The sequence below is a fragment of the Hippocampus zosterae genome, chromosome 7, assembly GCF_025434085.1.
Source record: "Hippocampus zosterae strain Florida chromosome 7, ASM2543408v3, whole genome shotgun sequence".
Taxonomy (NCBI): domain Eukaryota; kingdom Metazoa; phylum Chordata; class Actinopteri; order Syngnathiformes; family Syngnathidae; genus Hippocampus; species Hippocampus zosterae.
The window spans coordinates 4,158,429-4,173,840 of record NC_067457.1 but is presented as its reverse complement, the minus strand read 5'-3'; the positions used below and the strand labels follow the sequence as shown (position 1 = coordinate 4,173,840).

Sequence of the window (15,412 nt, the reverse complement as noted above, 5' to 3'; positions counted from 1 at the left end):
ACTTGGATATGTCTATAAATCACATTTCTAAGGATAGCAGGAAGATGCTGTTTACATGTATTCCCAGGTAAAGGAAACAGTTGTCGGGACAAAACAAATTATATTTCATTAAATAAATAAAGTCTTTGGCACCAGGAAACCTTTTTATTCAAAACAATGATTGACAATGATTTCATGATTTTATAAAAACAAGAATGTTTATTTAATATACAGTATATATGACAAGATGAATAGTTCAAAAGACAATTACAAGCACCAACAAATACCCTCCTCTGCAATTAAACGTGGTAGTTTCTAACCTACAGATTCGGATTTAAATTAAAATATACAATGATGTATGCATGGAAAAAGGCACAATAAATAAATTATTACATTGAAAATTCACTTTGGTAAATTGTTCACAAGAGACTTAAAAGTACTGAACACTGTGGTGGTTTACAACCTGCAGAAGATGCTGTAGGTCTCAGTCAGACTGTGCCGCAAGTGAGATGATCAATCATCAATGTATTGTACAGCAATATGCTTAAATTCTGACATTTTATTTTTGCATCACACTGGACTTACATCACTAAGATCCCCCATGTCTGGTGCTGCTCCTTTATTACTCGTGGCCATGTCCTGGATCATCTAGGAGGGGCAGAAGTATTTCCGTGCACAAAAAGCAGATGCTTTGAGAAATACTGTACGACTAAATGACTTTACTTACATCGACGTATTTTTCATACTCTTCCCTTCCATCTTCTTCTTCGTTCTCCCAATCCCTCCAGTTATCAAAGTCCACAGAAATCCAACTGGGCTGCATAAGGAAGGAACGCATGGGGTCCTTTATCTTTACTGCAAATGCAATTGTCCGACTGTCCTCAATTAAAAATTAAACATGAAAATAAAGATGTACCCTTTCCGGGTCCTTCTGAAGACGAGGCCACGCATAATCAGGCTTTATTTTCCTGAGCAAGACATTGATGGTGCGGTCATAAACTCTTTCCCTCGAATCCTTTGAAAAAATTAAAGATTTTTAAAGACCGTTTGCAATAAACGTATTAGATTTGATTTAATGTAACCGGACACTGACATGGATTTGGACTTTTTCATAAAAGTGAAGTTCATTGTAGATCACATCATCTGTGTCATTCTTGCAGCTGTTGAAAAAGATAAAGCAAAGCAGCTCCAACAACACAACACGTGCTTACAATTCCAAGGGATGTACACAAATTGGTGAAGTTTTTAAACTCACCACAAGATCATTTTGTCCGTCTGGATGTGAACCTGGACATCTTTAGGTTTCTGCACCTTGAAGTTAATGGTGACATATTTCTTCCTGTCAAACCACACCGCATGTGCTGGCTGACTGTTGAAGAACAGAGGAAAATGTAGAGATATTTTCACAACATTGAAGCAGAAAGGGCATCACTTACCTCTCTTCTGGTCTAACAATGTTAAGTTTGTTCATTGTAAAGATTTGTAGAAAAGCACAACAGAAGCAACTATACTGAGTATTGCTCACTCTTCCAAGTTCGCTGCTCAAATGGATCGAAAGGCCTGGAAGATGCTATTTATAGTAGCTGGGAGAAGTTGGTATCAGCTGTTTGGGGGGTGGGGGGTAATGGAGGGGTTCCCACTACCTTTTATGGTCATCCAGTGGATTTCTCCTGGATTCATGCATTTTCTGGATTACCCTTGATGGCTACCCCCAGCTGAGCGGAGCAGACACAGTTTGGTACCCAGCTCTACCCGTTTTGTTTTGATGCTGTGCCACCTGTCACTCAAGTGGGCTCATTATCAGCACTTTAATAAAGAAACAAATGAACATCAATATGCAACCTTTTTTCCATTCATCTCTGCAAATGTTTACGTTTACAAATGATCACTTTCCAGAATTCTCAGGAAATCTTAGGAAATCAGAATATTATTTAACAGGACCGTGGGCTAATCCAAGATTTTTCCCTCCCCTCTTTATCAGTCCCACAATGAGCACAAGTACACTTGAATGTCATGAAAGTCAAGTCATTAACTCATACTCAGCAAATTCATGTTGCATCTTCATAAAAAAAAAATCAGTGATGGTTTGACATTGGTGATACTGGGTAACACATTTATTGCCTCTACTATATATTAATTTCTTCATATTTACACCTTTTGAAACGTTTATGATAAAAGATGATCAAATTAAAACTAAAATAAATGAAAACAAGCGATTGAAACGTGGGTTTAGCCTACTCTCCAGTCCACTAGGTGACAGTAATGCACATTAAGTTACCACGAATATACACCACAGAAAACGAAAGAGTGCGTGAAGGCGCCGACTGCTGGCCGCGTCGTTTAGTTTTATTCTGTTTGGGCGATGTGGCGCCAGAGCCATACTACACAGTTTACGTTTAGCTTATACTTGTACGATTTTAGGTTCCTTTGACTACCTTTAATTTAACGAAATTGTGCCCGTTGTTGAGAACGTGCGTCCAAGTGAATCTTCATCGAGCTGAACATGCCTCGCAGACGACAGGTAAGGAAAAAAAAGCGTGCTAGTAAACCATGTCAATGGGGTTAGCTCGTTAGCGACAGTGTTGAACTCGAGTTGTGGGAAAAAGGTTCCACTAAATCACACCGCACGTCAATATTTAGTTTGTTTGAATATCATTAAGAAAGTTTATGTGACGGGGAAGTATAAAATTGTTACAGTTAAAATTGGGCTTGTAATTCATTAAAGAAAAACAATCAGCGCAACATCGTAGCCACAGCTGTTTGAGAAGAAGCTAATTATTATAGATAGCTTTGCTGTTAACATTTTGGACGAAGCGTTTTTTTAAACGACAGCCGCTGAACTGAAAAAAAAGCCCGCGGTAATTGTTCATCAAGGGAATTGATACAGAAACGGCTGCTGGAAATTAAATTGGTGAATGTAACGTATGAATTTGCTGATTGAGTAAGGTACGTGTGTAAAACGGGTTCGAAACTGGACGCCAACACGCTACGATAAACCACCATTAATCCACAACACACAAGTCTACCCTGAATGTGATTGAGACTGAATTTTATATTAAAAATACTGAATGTTCAGTGGGTCACGTAGCATAGGGGGCTAACTGTGGCCTGTCCTAAAGCATGACCACAGAGGTTTCGGGATAAAGAAATAGCATAGCACGTAATTCGTTGCTTTGTTGGATAAACCCAATTGTCAAGTCTCACTAGCAAAAGTTAAGTCATTTAACTCATTGAACTACCAAGTCTTTGAGGCAAACGTGCCTTACATTGTTTGTTCATCACAACAGAGACATATGGCAGGGAGTGGTTCTGATGGAACTGAAGATTCGGACTCTTCTGCTGAGAGAGAGCAGACCAATAGTTCAGAAAGCGATGGGACCCGGACCAAGAGACAGCGTCTCACCAGAGCCTCCACACGCCTGAGCCAGAGTTCTCACGGTTTGTGTAATTGAAACACCATTCTTGTCATTCCATTCGCTGAATAGATATTCTGGTTTGACATTTTTTTTGTTTAACACAGATACAACTGACTTAAAGCAAACTGCGGATCATGATGAATCCCCGCCACTGACACCAACAGGAAATGCGCCATCCTCCGAGTCTGAGCTGGATATTTCCAGCCCGAATGGCTCTCATGACGAGAGCCAGGCCAAAGATCAGGTCAGCCGAGACTCTGATAAGGACCTCTCCCATCGACCCAAACGTCGCAGGTGCCACGAGACGTACAACTTTAACATGAAATGCCCAACCCCCGGATGTAATTCACTGGGTAAAGTTGCCTTCCATTTGGCTCAAGTCGCTTCTGAAAATCTTGATCAATTAATGTGTTATTTCAATGATGTCAAACAGGTCACCTCACAGGAAAGCATGAACGACACTTTGCTGTGTCAGGATGCCCTCTGTACCACAACCTGTCCGCAGATGAATGCAAGGTGACAATTGGGTGGGGGTGGGACGATGTTAGCATTTTAATTTAATTTTTTTGCGCAAAACCAGCTCAGAGTTTGTGTTTATAACACCCACCTTGCTTTTCATTGTCAGGTGAAAGCTGTCAGCCGTGAGAAGCAAGATGACGAGATGAAGGGACAGGAAGAAAGCAATTCCCGCCATGCAACCCGTCACCAGGTATGGTTTGGGAAAATATTTAAGCAAATTTAGTTGGCTATGTAATTAGTGGAGTCGCTTAATTGGATCTGTTTGTCTTTTATTTAGACGCCAACATCGAAGCAGAGCAGATACAAAGAGCAGGTGGCTGAACTGAGGAAGGGGAGAAACTCTGGGCTGCAGAAGGAGCAGAAAGAAAAACACATGGTACCACAGCGGCTCTTCGCCTCTGTCGCCATAGCGACCGGCAGTTGAGTTGGTCATCACTTATGTGGTCTCATCTCTACTGCGCCTTTCTGCGTGATCCGCAGGAGCATCGGCAAACGCACGGCAACACCAGGGAGCCTCTGCTGGAAAACATCACCAGCGATTATGACTTGGAGCTTTTCAGGAAAGCTCAAGCTCGTGCCTCTGAGGACCTGGTAAAAATCCTGCTGTTTAACCTCCTCAATCAACCGAATTAGACATTTTTGATCCAAAGTTTGTATCGGCAGGGTAATCATCAATTTGCTTCTTGATTTTGGCCCGGCCGCAGGAGAAGCTGCGCATCCAGGGTCAGATCACGGAGGGCAGTAACATGATCAAGACCATACTGTTTGGGCGCTACGAGCTGGACACCTGGTACCACTCGCCCTATCCCGAGGAGTACGCCCGTCTGGGTCGCCTCTACGTGTGTGAATTCTGTCTCAAGTACATGAAGAGCCAGACCATCCTCAGGCGACACATGGTGAGAATCGCAAACGGGTGTCGTCACTACTGCTACACCTACCGTGTAAATGATCGTGAACCGTTTTTATAAATTGTTTGTCAGGCCAAGTGTGTGTGGAAGCATCCTCCAGGAGATGAAGTGTACAGAAAAGGCGCCATATCTGTGTTTGAAGTTGACGGCAAGAAAAACAAGGTGGGCTAATCCAGACTCGTACATAACTGCAACATTTTACTAATTGATGAAATGGGTTATGGGACTCCACAGATCTACTGCCAGAACTTGTGTTTACTTGCTAAACTCTTCCTGGACCACAAGACGTTATACTACGACGTGGAACCTTTCCTCTTTTATGTCATGACTGAGGCCGACAACACAGGCTGCCATTTGGTGGGATACTTTTCCAAAGTGAGTACCGAACCGAGCCCCATTGGCGATAGATTAGTTTGACAACGAATAATGGCGGAAAGGTTGAAAAATGTGAATATAACCTCGCAAAATAATTTGGATAAAACTGTAATTTCCTTCATTACGTGTAAAAATACCAACAACGACACCCATGTGGTTTTACTAGCCTGAGCTTTTTAATGGCCATCCGAAACAGGAAAAAACACATCCATGAAAGAGCAAAACTATGCAGTGAAAATGGCGAATAGCGGATACATAGAGGATGTTTTACAGGGGAAAATGAATCACTGGGATTTTTTTTTTTGTGTGTTTGTGTTTCTAGGAAAAGAATTCCTTCCTCAACTACAATGTTTCTTGCATTCTGACAATGCCGCAGTACATGAGGCAGGGCTTTGGCAAGATGCTCATCGACTTCAGTATGGATACACGCCCCAAAAGTTGTCTAAACGTTCAAAAGGCATTCGCGCTGACCGTTGTCTGCTTCACTTTTGTAGGCTACCTCCTGTCCAAAGTGGAGGAGAAGGTGGGTTCGCCAGAGAGGCCTCTGTCGGACCTCGGCCTCATCAGCTACCGTAGCTACTGGAAGGAAGTGTTACTCCGTTACATGCACAACTTCCAAGGAAAGGAGATCTCGATCAAAGGTAAGACTGTATACACTGGAGGACATGCAATTTACACAGTTGAAGGGCAAAAATAAAAGTAAAAAAATCCATGGAATAGAAAAACAAAACACAAAAAACAGTGTGGCAAAAGGGATTGCGCAGACAAACAAACAAAATGTTGGGCAAAAGGCTTGGAACGAAGTTGTGCTGTCTACTTGATGCACAGAGATTAGTCAGGAAACTGCCGTCAATCCCGTGAACATTGTGAGCACGCTACAGTCTCTTCAGATGCTCAAATGCTGGAAGGGGAAGCACTTGGTGTTGAAAATGTTGGGCAAAAGGCTTGGAACAAAGTTGTGCTGTCTACTTGATGCACAGAGATTAGTCAGGAAACTGCCGTCAATCCCGTGGACATTGTGAGCACGCTACAGTCTCTTCAGATGCTCAAATACTGGAAGGGGAAGCACTTGGTGTTGAAGCGACAGGTGAGATTTCAAATTCTTTATTTCTATTTTTAATTTTTGGTAATTCCATCGCATGTAGTTAGTGTTTGTGTAGTCAAGCCCACCTCCCCCGTCATTGTGCTGATGCTAATGCATGTCATGATTACATACCGGCATGATTGTGCTCATAGTTCTGCATGCAGAAATTGTGTAGACTCTCCGTTGATTTTACCTTGCGTATTAGTCAAATAATCTAATCTACTAATCTTGAAGCTTTTAACACGTGCCTGTAAGGTTTGCATGCGACTCCATTGTAGGTAGTTAATTTCAGCTCATACTAATGCAAATTAACACGTGCTCCTAAAGATGTGCCTTGTGATTTGAAAATGAGTTCTGACTACTCCACATACGCCAGCTCACTCCTCTAGTTTATTTCCCTCCACGCAGGACCTGATCGATGAGTGGAAAGCAAAGGAGGTCAAGAGAGGGAACGGCAACAAAACCATTGACCCCAGCTCACTGAAATGGACCCCACCCAAGGGGACTTAAGCGCTCACCCCCTCAGGCTACTCAATAAACTCGCCTTCAGCATCACCAGCCGCAAGTAGCCTCGACCTCCTGTCATTGTAGATCAGACTGTCTTTCCTCGTTGTTGTTTTTTCCAGCTTCTTACTTTTTTTTTTATATTGGATCCCTTTTGTCCATATGTTTCAGTCAAATCACAAGGTGGAGAGTCTCAAGTTGAGTTTTGAATGTTCAATGACAATTTATCACATGAATGTTGTGCCCTTACAAAAGAATACATAACTACATTATGGAGCAGTTATTGTCCTTTTTTTCTCCCTCTTTGAAGCCGAAGAAAGCAAATGATAATGACGTTGTCTTGAGCTGCGTCGCTCATTTTTTCCGCGCTCCCTCCCATCGATACAGGATTCATACCCATTCCTCTGGTAAACTTGCCTGATAATGAAAGAATATAATTTTGGAGTTGCTGATAATTGAAATTCTGACAGTACCACTGTAAAAAAAAAAAGCACATCAAATCAAATAAAACGACCTCAGGGTTTTATACTGCTACAAACACATCCTGCTTGTGTGGTTTATCTAAAGAATGTGTTGTTGAAGACTCTGCACTTGCTATGAATTTTGTCGGACACACTAAACAAAATGTCTTGGCCTGTACATGTGAGTTTTGACATACTTACAGGATGTTCTATTTTTAGAATGCATTCAAGCAGTCTGTATGAAGTTTATTATTATTATTATTTTTTGTATTTTTGCTCACCTCTGGGCAATGTGATCCCGAAATATTAAACACCTTGATCAGTAATTGGACAATTAGTCACATATTTATGCAGGGGTTTCTGCAGTACTGTGTATTTTGATTACAACAACAAAAGTGAAAGATGACGTGCCCAAATACTTGGTGCCGGCACACTTTTTCGGGATGTGTAGTGTCACCCGAGCGTTTCCCCATGAGTCCGTAGAAGCGCAAGGCTTTCGATCTTTTCACAAGGGTTGCAATGGGCCAGAGCAGCGTCCCCTCCGTTGATTTAGCTTCGCCCTACACCCCAGCAAAGAAAAAAATCTGTGTAAAACACTCTCAATCTAGCACAAACACAAACTCACCTGCATGTGATGCTCTAACAGCTGCTGCTCTTCCTCGTCGCGAGACACCCCCTCATAGATTTGCACCAATGTGCAGAAAGTCACAAAAACAAACATAAGCCTCCATTTATCCATTTCTCCTCCTCTGCGCTGAACGGCTTAGTTTGAAAATGTGGTGCGCGAATTATTCCCTTTATTGCCCTCATCTGGGTCTCCGGCCGCCTTTTATACCTCCGTCAACACCCCCAAGCCTCCAGACCCTGCCCCTTTCGACAGGATTAAATACAAGCGTCCAAATTCAGTCGCTCTATTCTGTGAAGCGTCACACGCTTTCATCCGAGCGCAGGTGCTTTGAGAAACTAGAAAAGCCGCGGCAATTACAGGCTAAAAGGCCGTTACAGCCGCATGGCCCCTCGTGACTGAGTGGCGTAGGGCACAGTTTAACCCGCAGCAATGAATCAAAAGAAATGTGCTTCAAATGCAAATCCTGCCCGTTTTTGCAGATCAAATAGTTGCGTCTCAAAGACCGCTCGTGATGACAGCGCCGCATTTCCATGCGACACTGTTGAGCCGGTCAATTCAATGTATTCATCTTCATCTCGCACCGTTGTGATCTTTTGTTCTCACACTGGGCTCAAGTGCGTCGGAAGAGATTATTTAGATGATTATAAAAAAGGAACACATATTTGAAGCCGCCAATGGGATTTTATCTGTTTTTGGGAAAAATCTTTGTGATTTATTACTTGTGGTCAACACCTCCTGTGGATACTTTCAATGCAGTCTTGTTTATGACTTGGTGCGCTGAAATAATTTTGCCAATTCTTCCAAATGCAGCCTACTGAACAACTGCGATTGTCATCCCTCGGGCTTGGGAAATTGTCAGCGTATCAACTCATAATTTGTCTGTGGTTGAAAGTAATATGAAACATAAATGCTTCCTGTCAATCTTATGACTAGCTGCTATTGCGTTCAGTTTGCTACGCGCCATACTTTTACTACACAGTACTTGCAGCCCCCCCCCCAAAAAAAAACTGATTATAAGTCATGAAATGACCTCAGGTATGTCTATGCAGATGCCACCAGGTAGAGATGTTAGACAAAAACCAAAGTTGAGGTGATTTGAGTGAGCGTAGCCCCGTACTGTGAAATTTTGTATTTTAACCGCTTTTCATCAGCTGACGGGTCGTGAATGGGTCTTCAGGCATGACCGAGCATAGTGCCAGAGAGGAGCCCTTCGAGAAGAAGCATGTCAAGGTCCAAGACCTCAACCCCAGGAAGGAGAAGGTCCAAGAAACTGGACAAAATCCTTTCTGAGCATGTTGCAAACCTGGTGACCAGCTACAGTCTTATTACTCGATATTCTCATCGGTAGCATTTGAGTGAGCAAACTTACAACACGGGTTCAAACTTATACTTCTTCTTCTGAATGTAATTTGGACCATTTCAAGGTTCAAACTTATCTACCATTTTGTCGTTATATCAGATATTTAACGTCTAATACAAATTGTTAGAATATTTGCTTAAAAAATATCCAAAAGAAAAAAAGGTTTGTTTGCAACTGAAAACAATAATCAACTCCAGTAGGTGGCAGTGTTGTCCCACACACGCTATGAGCACTTTTTTTTTAGGGGAATCTAATTATTTCATCTAGTACTTTAATGAGACGTTTGTAAGTTATGTACATGATATCTTTCTAAATAACTGACCCATATTTTTTCTTTGATTCATTGCAGTGCTGTTTGTCAATCCTCCATTCAATAAATGCAGGATAAATATTCTATAATATCTAGAATATCACAAAACCACATTTCCACCCGCTCCATAATTCATTTATTAAAATGACAAAAGAGACTCGAGGACAAGAGATTCCAGACAGTGTGGTGTCACAATTCAAAATTTTGTTTTCAAATTGAAAGATATGAAAATGATCATCAGGTCGGCTTTTCCGACGTCGAATGGGGAAAAAACAAACTATGGACGAAATAGAAAAGAACAAATATCAATGATGATTTTGCTCATGGCTTGAATTAAATTGTAGGCAAAAGTTTGCAACAGATGACTAACCGGTTTAATGTTGGAAGTTTGCCACGCTAAACTAGAGCAGACATGATGCGATGAAGACTCCATCCATACAATGGTGGGCGGTACAGCCTCGCTGACATGATGTCGTAAATCATGGCAGTCTTCTCTCTGTTGTCGGAGTGCCACCAACTCTCTGGTTCCCTCAGTTGTTTTTCTCGTTTGGTGCCCTGTGGCACTTTGCTGTGGTTTTGCCTCTCTTGAGAAGAAGAAAAAAAAGGCTCATCAATGTTCTCTTTTGAGTGAAATACAGCTTTTGCGTGTTTGGCTTTGACTGGGCGCTTCCAACTGGTCTCAGACAGGCTCTGCATTCCCCGTGACGGAAGCGCCTTTATGACTTCCTTAACCAAAAGCCCATGGGGACGCGATGTTGCCGGCGACACCGGCGCAGACATCAGCAGTCACGCTTTTTAGGGGCGACATCATGAGCAAACAGATCGCCCTCAGAGACCCGAAAAGCAGCTGACTGAAAGTAAATCACAGTGTGTTGACTTGTGACTGTGTGGTCATACCCAGTGAAATGATTCTTCATACTTCCTCCGTGTTCCACTACTGCTTTGGCATCGGGCTCGATTGAAATGTCACTCTTTCGCTGTCCGTCACTGCGAGCTATAAGCTCTACTTCAGTTTGTTTTGCAATGCTACAGTTGAGCTTTGGGGGGGTGGTGGGGAAGAAAAATCTCGGAGTCCCTTCAGGTGAGCAGGGAGGTTGCTTCAAGCATGGCAATAATTGTGAGCTTTTCAAATGTACTGATTGTCATGGTTTTTGAGAAAAACTGTTTTTTTTTCTGTGGTGGTGGGGGGAGGGGGTTATTAAAGATGAAAAGTACCTCAAGAGTTGCAATAGCAAAAGGGACAAGCAGCAGTCAGCCATAACCCACACAAGGGAATCATATTATTTGTAGCTGTTTTTGCATTTGCTGCATCCATGTCTTTGATTCAGTTGTGGGTCCAATTGTTGCAGAGCTCAAGGCCCCGAATTTGGCCCTGTTATCAGAGTTGTTGTGTGTATGTGTCTTGTGGCTTCCTTGACACTCTCGGCTGATGGAAAGGCCCACTTTGGTCAGATGTGCTTACTTTGTCCAGGAGCCACTCACCAAATCATCCTCCAAAGCCTCAGGGGCTCCAAAGCCAAGTGCGTAATTGCTCCTTAAGTCAATCTGCAAATTTTGTGGCATCCGAGCAGCAAACATTTGGCCTGGAATCATTTATTCAAAAGCAGTGGCTGTCCAGGGTGTGTTTAAAGTTGGTAGAGATACTCCTTTGCTGGTCTTGGAAAAGAAAAATCATATTAGAATGAGAAAATACACTCACTGTTCAATTATAGGATTGCGGCTTGCCTACGTTTCTCATTTAGCTGGATACAATTCATTTCATGTGTTGAATCTGTCTGGGTATCTTTTGTGTTTTTGCGGTTCTCTGGAGAGAGCAGTTCTGCAGCCCAAAGGTTTCTCCCAAACTTTGCAGTGCCCGCTTTCTAACCAGCTGCTGCAAGTGTGTGTGCGTGTGACTCATGAGGCAACAGTGCGGTTGCAGCAGTGTCGCATTAAAGAACAGACGCATCTCGAAGCCCTCCATCTTTCGAACAGCTCTTCTGACACCCGGCTTTTTATGAGTCTCCTTCAGTGCGCACCGTCCTGCCCGCCGATCCTTTTCTTTTTCAATTTTTCTTTTCTGTCTTGTCTATCCCTCCTTCCGGCATCCTCTCTGTCTCCTCGATCCTCCTCCACCTCCTCCTCCTCCTCCTCTCCCTCGCTGTATTTGCAGGCAGCTTTAGTGCCAGACACCCTGAGGCAGCGGTAGCGCCAGCGAGTCTTCCCACCTCTGTTTTTGTGGTGGGAGATGACATGTCAAAGCTTTGAAGGGCGGGAGGGTGGGAGGGAAGGCGGGAGGAACGGGAAGGAGGGGAGGGAGCACATCACTCGGCGCAGAGGCGAGCGAAGGACCCAGAGAGAATGTCATGTGGCTTGCAGTCAGCCTCAGATACACTCTCTTTTCTCCGTCTGTCTATGTGGGCAGGCCGGAATGGCGACAGGAAGCAACCCCTCCCCTCCTTCCTCCTTCCCACACCCTGCCTCTCTTCCCCCCTTCCCTTCAGCGCTCGCTCCCTCCCCTCTGTCAACCACCATCCACCTTAACCCCCCCTCCCACCCACCCACCCCCCAACTCAAAACGTGGGCCCGATTTGGCGTAGGTGAATTTCCCTCATAATTTCTCTTGTCACCCACAGGCGTGCCCGTGCATCGTAAGTCATTCTCCGATGAAGTGTGCCGAGGTGTATCGAGGCGTGGTGAGGTGTGAACGGAGGGCGGTAGCAGACAAAACATGTTGGGTTTCACGTCCTTGGGCATCGCTGAAGTCTAAGGGGAAGAACAAAATGTGCGGCAACCATATACAGGATAGTATGGATAGTATACGTACAAGCTCTATTTAGTTTACGTTTTTTCGTGGAAGTTATTTCGCCTCTATGACACGACGCGGTTCTTGCTTTTCTACATTTTCTTTTAGATCATGCGTACCAGTTTATTAGCTGCAGGTTTGTCCAAACAGTTTGGAACACGTTTGGAATTTCCTTGCGAATCCAACGCTTCACTTCACAGCGGCAGTGTTTTCAATAACAGCCGGAAGCATTTGTAAACAGAATGAAGACGCATTGACCATGATTCGCTGGTGCGAGAGACCACACGACCACCGTTTCGGTATACGGCGACGCTTTTCGTGCGCAGGGGGACGTGCCTCCACCTTTGAGCTTTTCTTCCTCCATTTGAGCCTGCGTGAAATTGACAGTATGCACAAATCAAGTTGTGAAGAGATACTTCAGAATTGCTCGTATGAACATCTAGAATTTGTCTAGATCTAGAGATGACCAGTTTTAACTGGACTATGGGGCGGAATTGGGAGAGTACCCAACATGATGTAGTGAAATAGTCAAGCCGTTTTTGTTGAGTCACATTGATGATATTTCAGATCTGGAAGTTTTTTTATTTCTTTATTTTCCAGGAATGGATAATAATTCAGTCTGTGGTTTCTGCATGGGCACTGCTTTTTGAAGGCTGAAAAAGCCAAAATTAAAAAGCAAAAAGCTTTATTTTCATCGGAATCCTCAAGAATCGCATGCATGTGGAGTCTCGATTAGTCTCGGCATGCGCAAATGCGTCACTATCCCCCAAAAATGGTGTGCCACAGGCACCGAAAAAGGTTCATGGCTTACCGCCTTCTATTCTGATGGTTTAAATGCCCATCTGCATATTGTAGCATTTTGAATCGGGGCATTGTTTGCTCATCATCTAAACACATTTCAAGCCTTTTACTCCTTGGGAAACTGCAGTAGAGTTGGCATTGATTTTAAGAAGTCTTGGATTTTAAGGGTCCAGCTGTTACTGAGAGAGCTTGTGTTCGCAGGTGACCCGTTTGTGTAACCATTTCAATATTGGAGATATGAGATTTGCACACCACAAAGTCACCTTTGAACATCCTAGATATGCTCGGTTTCCTGTTTGGCCTTTGTTGGAGCAAATAAAGTGATGAAAGGAAATAGAGGCCTTTTATTGTGGCCGTAAAAAAAAAAAAGGGAAAAAAAAGACATTTGGCTTTGAGTCTCAGACAGCGCTTGAAGTATACCTTATATGTGGCTGCTGATGAGTTTGTTTTGAAGCACCGTCTTGAGAGAACAAAGATTGCAACATTTCGCAAGGGCATTTTTTTAAAGCACATAAAAATGTGCGTGACAACACACCTTGCCATTTTTCAGTTATCCCTCCCTCATTTTGAGCCGGAAAGACCAGCTGCAGGCAAATAACCTAAAGCATAAGCCCTGCCTCCACTCATAGATGCGTTGTTTCCATGAGGCAAAACAATGCAATAAAAATATTTGAAATGCTCCGAACGACACAAATATCATTGAGTGGTACTTATGGCTCATTCCAAGCCGTTTTCGATCTTGGCGGAGGCAGACGTCTCAAAGCTCTTGTGTTCGATGTAATTTGATTCAACAATATTTCTCGCATGTTGTCGCGCGCTTGGGTGCGGAGTGAACATTTCTAGGCTAGTTTGATATTTCTTAGTCATTACCAACACGTGAAAAGTGAGAGATTACAGGGTAGTGCAGCCGTAACACTCGCTATTAGCAAGACAAGGTGTAATTATGAGACATCAGACGCCGTGTCAGTCGTACAACCGCTGTATTGGCACTCTTGGTACCATCGACAACTACGAGATGCGTATAAATCTTCCCTGCTGACAAAAGTCAACATTGGATTCAACAGTCCATTTAAAAAATTATTAATATAATTTTGTGCTCTCCCCGTTATCATCACCGACTGCCGCGGTGCAGTTTCGCCTCATTCCCTTTTTACAGCTAATGTGCTAAAGCCATTAAGAAAAGGCTCATGGCCACAGATGTGAATGAGCATGAGAATGAATTCAGCCCACCTCTCTTTTTTTTTATTTTATTTTTTTTTTAAACTCCCACCCTCCCCTTCGCCGACATCTTTCGTGTTGCGTCTAAATTTTCCATGCCTGGCCTCCCTACTGCTGAGAGTGCTGTTCCCTGAAGCCGCAGTATATTTCTAAGCAAGGTCGGGAGAGAGACAAGAGTCTCCAAAATCAGGCACAAGACTCACAGTGTTCCACTGTTCGGCTTGCTTTTGGCAGCGACTCCTGACCAGAGAGGTCTCGCTGGCCACAGCCACTGTGTGCGTGTGCTTGTGCGTGCGTGCGAGCATAACCATATGCATCCCCCAAACCCTCCTATATCCAAATATCTTTGGTTGACTCATTTATGAGCTCGCCCACGCAGCAACAGTATCTGGATGTGAGTCAGGTTTTTTTTTTATTCATAAATCCATACCCTGCTCTAGTTGTATCCACCATAAGAGAGGGTGTCCATGCAGCAGAGTGGATGTGGCTCCAAATGTCTTAGTTTTGACAGAGCGAGACACACGAGTGATTCCGGGGGAGCTCCCTTAAATTGGTTCCATACCTCGTTCTGACAGTGGTGAGGTCATCCCCCAAGGAAAGGCGCTCAAACATTTTGATTCTTGCGACACTCAAATTGCGTGCGTATTCTGCCGCTGCCTTGACACAAAAAAAAAAAAAATCACACAAAATGTCAAGTCATAAAAGTGGGTCCGTTTCTCTTCTATCATAGCCTGACAGACTCTGGATATGATTTAAAAAACAAAAAACGCGGAAGGGACCACACATCAAAACCTCACACTCGATTAACACATCCATTATGGATGTGACATTAATCCCGTATAGTTTGTTTAGTTTAGAGTTATAGTTTTCATGTATGTCAAATGGAACGCCATCCATCCATCTCCATCCTGAGATGGAATATCCACCCAGGGTCTGGAAGTCTAGGACGTAACACGCAAAACCACAGCGAATATAAATAAATTGGCTGTATTTCGCTCCCTGCTTTTGTCTGGTCAGGACACTCCACGGAGAGCCTGCCAAGTTGAGCATCTACATTTGGGTTT

The 15,412-nt window shown here is 43.4% G+C and overlaps 2 protein-coding genes and 1 long non-coding RNA gene across 5 annotated transcripts in view; 1 reads left to right on the top strand and 2 right to left on the bottom strand.

The window, feature by feature from the left end:
- Positions 1-126: 126 nt before the first annotated feature.
- On the bottom strand, positions 127-1,748 carry ptges3l (prostaglandin E synthase 3 like). Its single transcript, XM_052069786.1, has 7 exons — positions 1,416-1,748; positions 1,235-1,348; positions 1,073-1,139; positions 896-994; positions 707-796; positions 565-627; positions 127-472 (listed from the first exon to the last, which is right to left on the bottom strand). The coding sequence occupies exons 1-7, from the start codon at positions 1,448-1,450 to the stop codon at positions 464-466; spliced, it is 477 nt and encodes a 158-aa protein (XP_051925746.1). The 5' UTR covers positions 1,451-1,748; the 3' UTR covers positions 127-463.
- Positions 1,749-2,294: 546 nt separating this feature from the next.
- The window catches only part of kat7b (K(lysine) acetyltransferase 7b), a 32,763-nt gene continuing 19,645 nt past the window's right edge, over positions 2,295-15,412 (top strand). Inside the window, exons 1-14 of one of the 2 annotated variants that reach the window (XM_052069690.1) lie at positions 2,297-2,500; positions 3,267-3,417; positions 3,500-3,748; positions 3,829-3,911; positions 4,021-4,104; positions 4,192-4,290; positions 4,395-4,505; positions 4,619-4,810; positions 4,895-4,984; positions 5,057-5,197; positions 5,520-5,613; positions 5,692-5,838; positions 6,178-6,284; positions 6,690-7,572. In XM_052069690.1, coding sequence (XP_051925650.1) covers positions 2,483-2,500; positions 3,267-3,417; positions 3,500-3,748; positions 3,829-3,911; positions 4,021-4,104; positions 4,192-4,290; positions 4,395-4,505; positions 4,619-4,810; positions 4,895-4,984; positions 5,057-5,197; positions 5,520-5,613; positions 5,692-5,838; positions 6,178-6,284; positions 6,690-6,791 — 1,668 coding nt within the window. In that variant the 5' untranslated portion in view covers positions 2,297-2,482 and the 3' untranslated portion in view covers positions 6,792-7,572. Of the gene's footprint in view, positions 2,501-3,266; positions 3,418-3,499; positions 3,749-3,828; positions 3,912-4,020; positions 4,105-4,191; positions 4,291-4,394; positions 4,506-4,618; positions 4,811-4,894; positions 4,985-5,056; positions 5,198-5,519; positions 5,614-5,691; positions 5,839-6,177; positions 6,285-6,689; positions 7,573-15,412 lie in introns of those variants that run through there. The other variant, XR_007963053.1, reaches the window with a different exon arrangement.
- Positions 6,892-12,537, bottom strand: LOC127603491 (uncharacterized). 2 transcript variants are annotated; one of them, XR_007963075.1, is made up of 4 exons: positions 11,274-12,533; positions 11,027-11,200; positions 9,915-10,128; positions 6,892-7,806 (listed from the first exon to the last, which is right to left on the bottom strand). It is a non-coding gene; the product is annotated as an uncharacterized LOC127603491 (long non-coding RNA). The 2 variants fall into 2 exon arrangements; XR_007963074.1 differs by having other exon boundaries at positions 9,915-11,200; positions 11,274-12,537.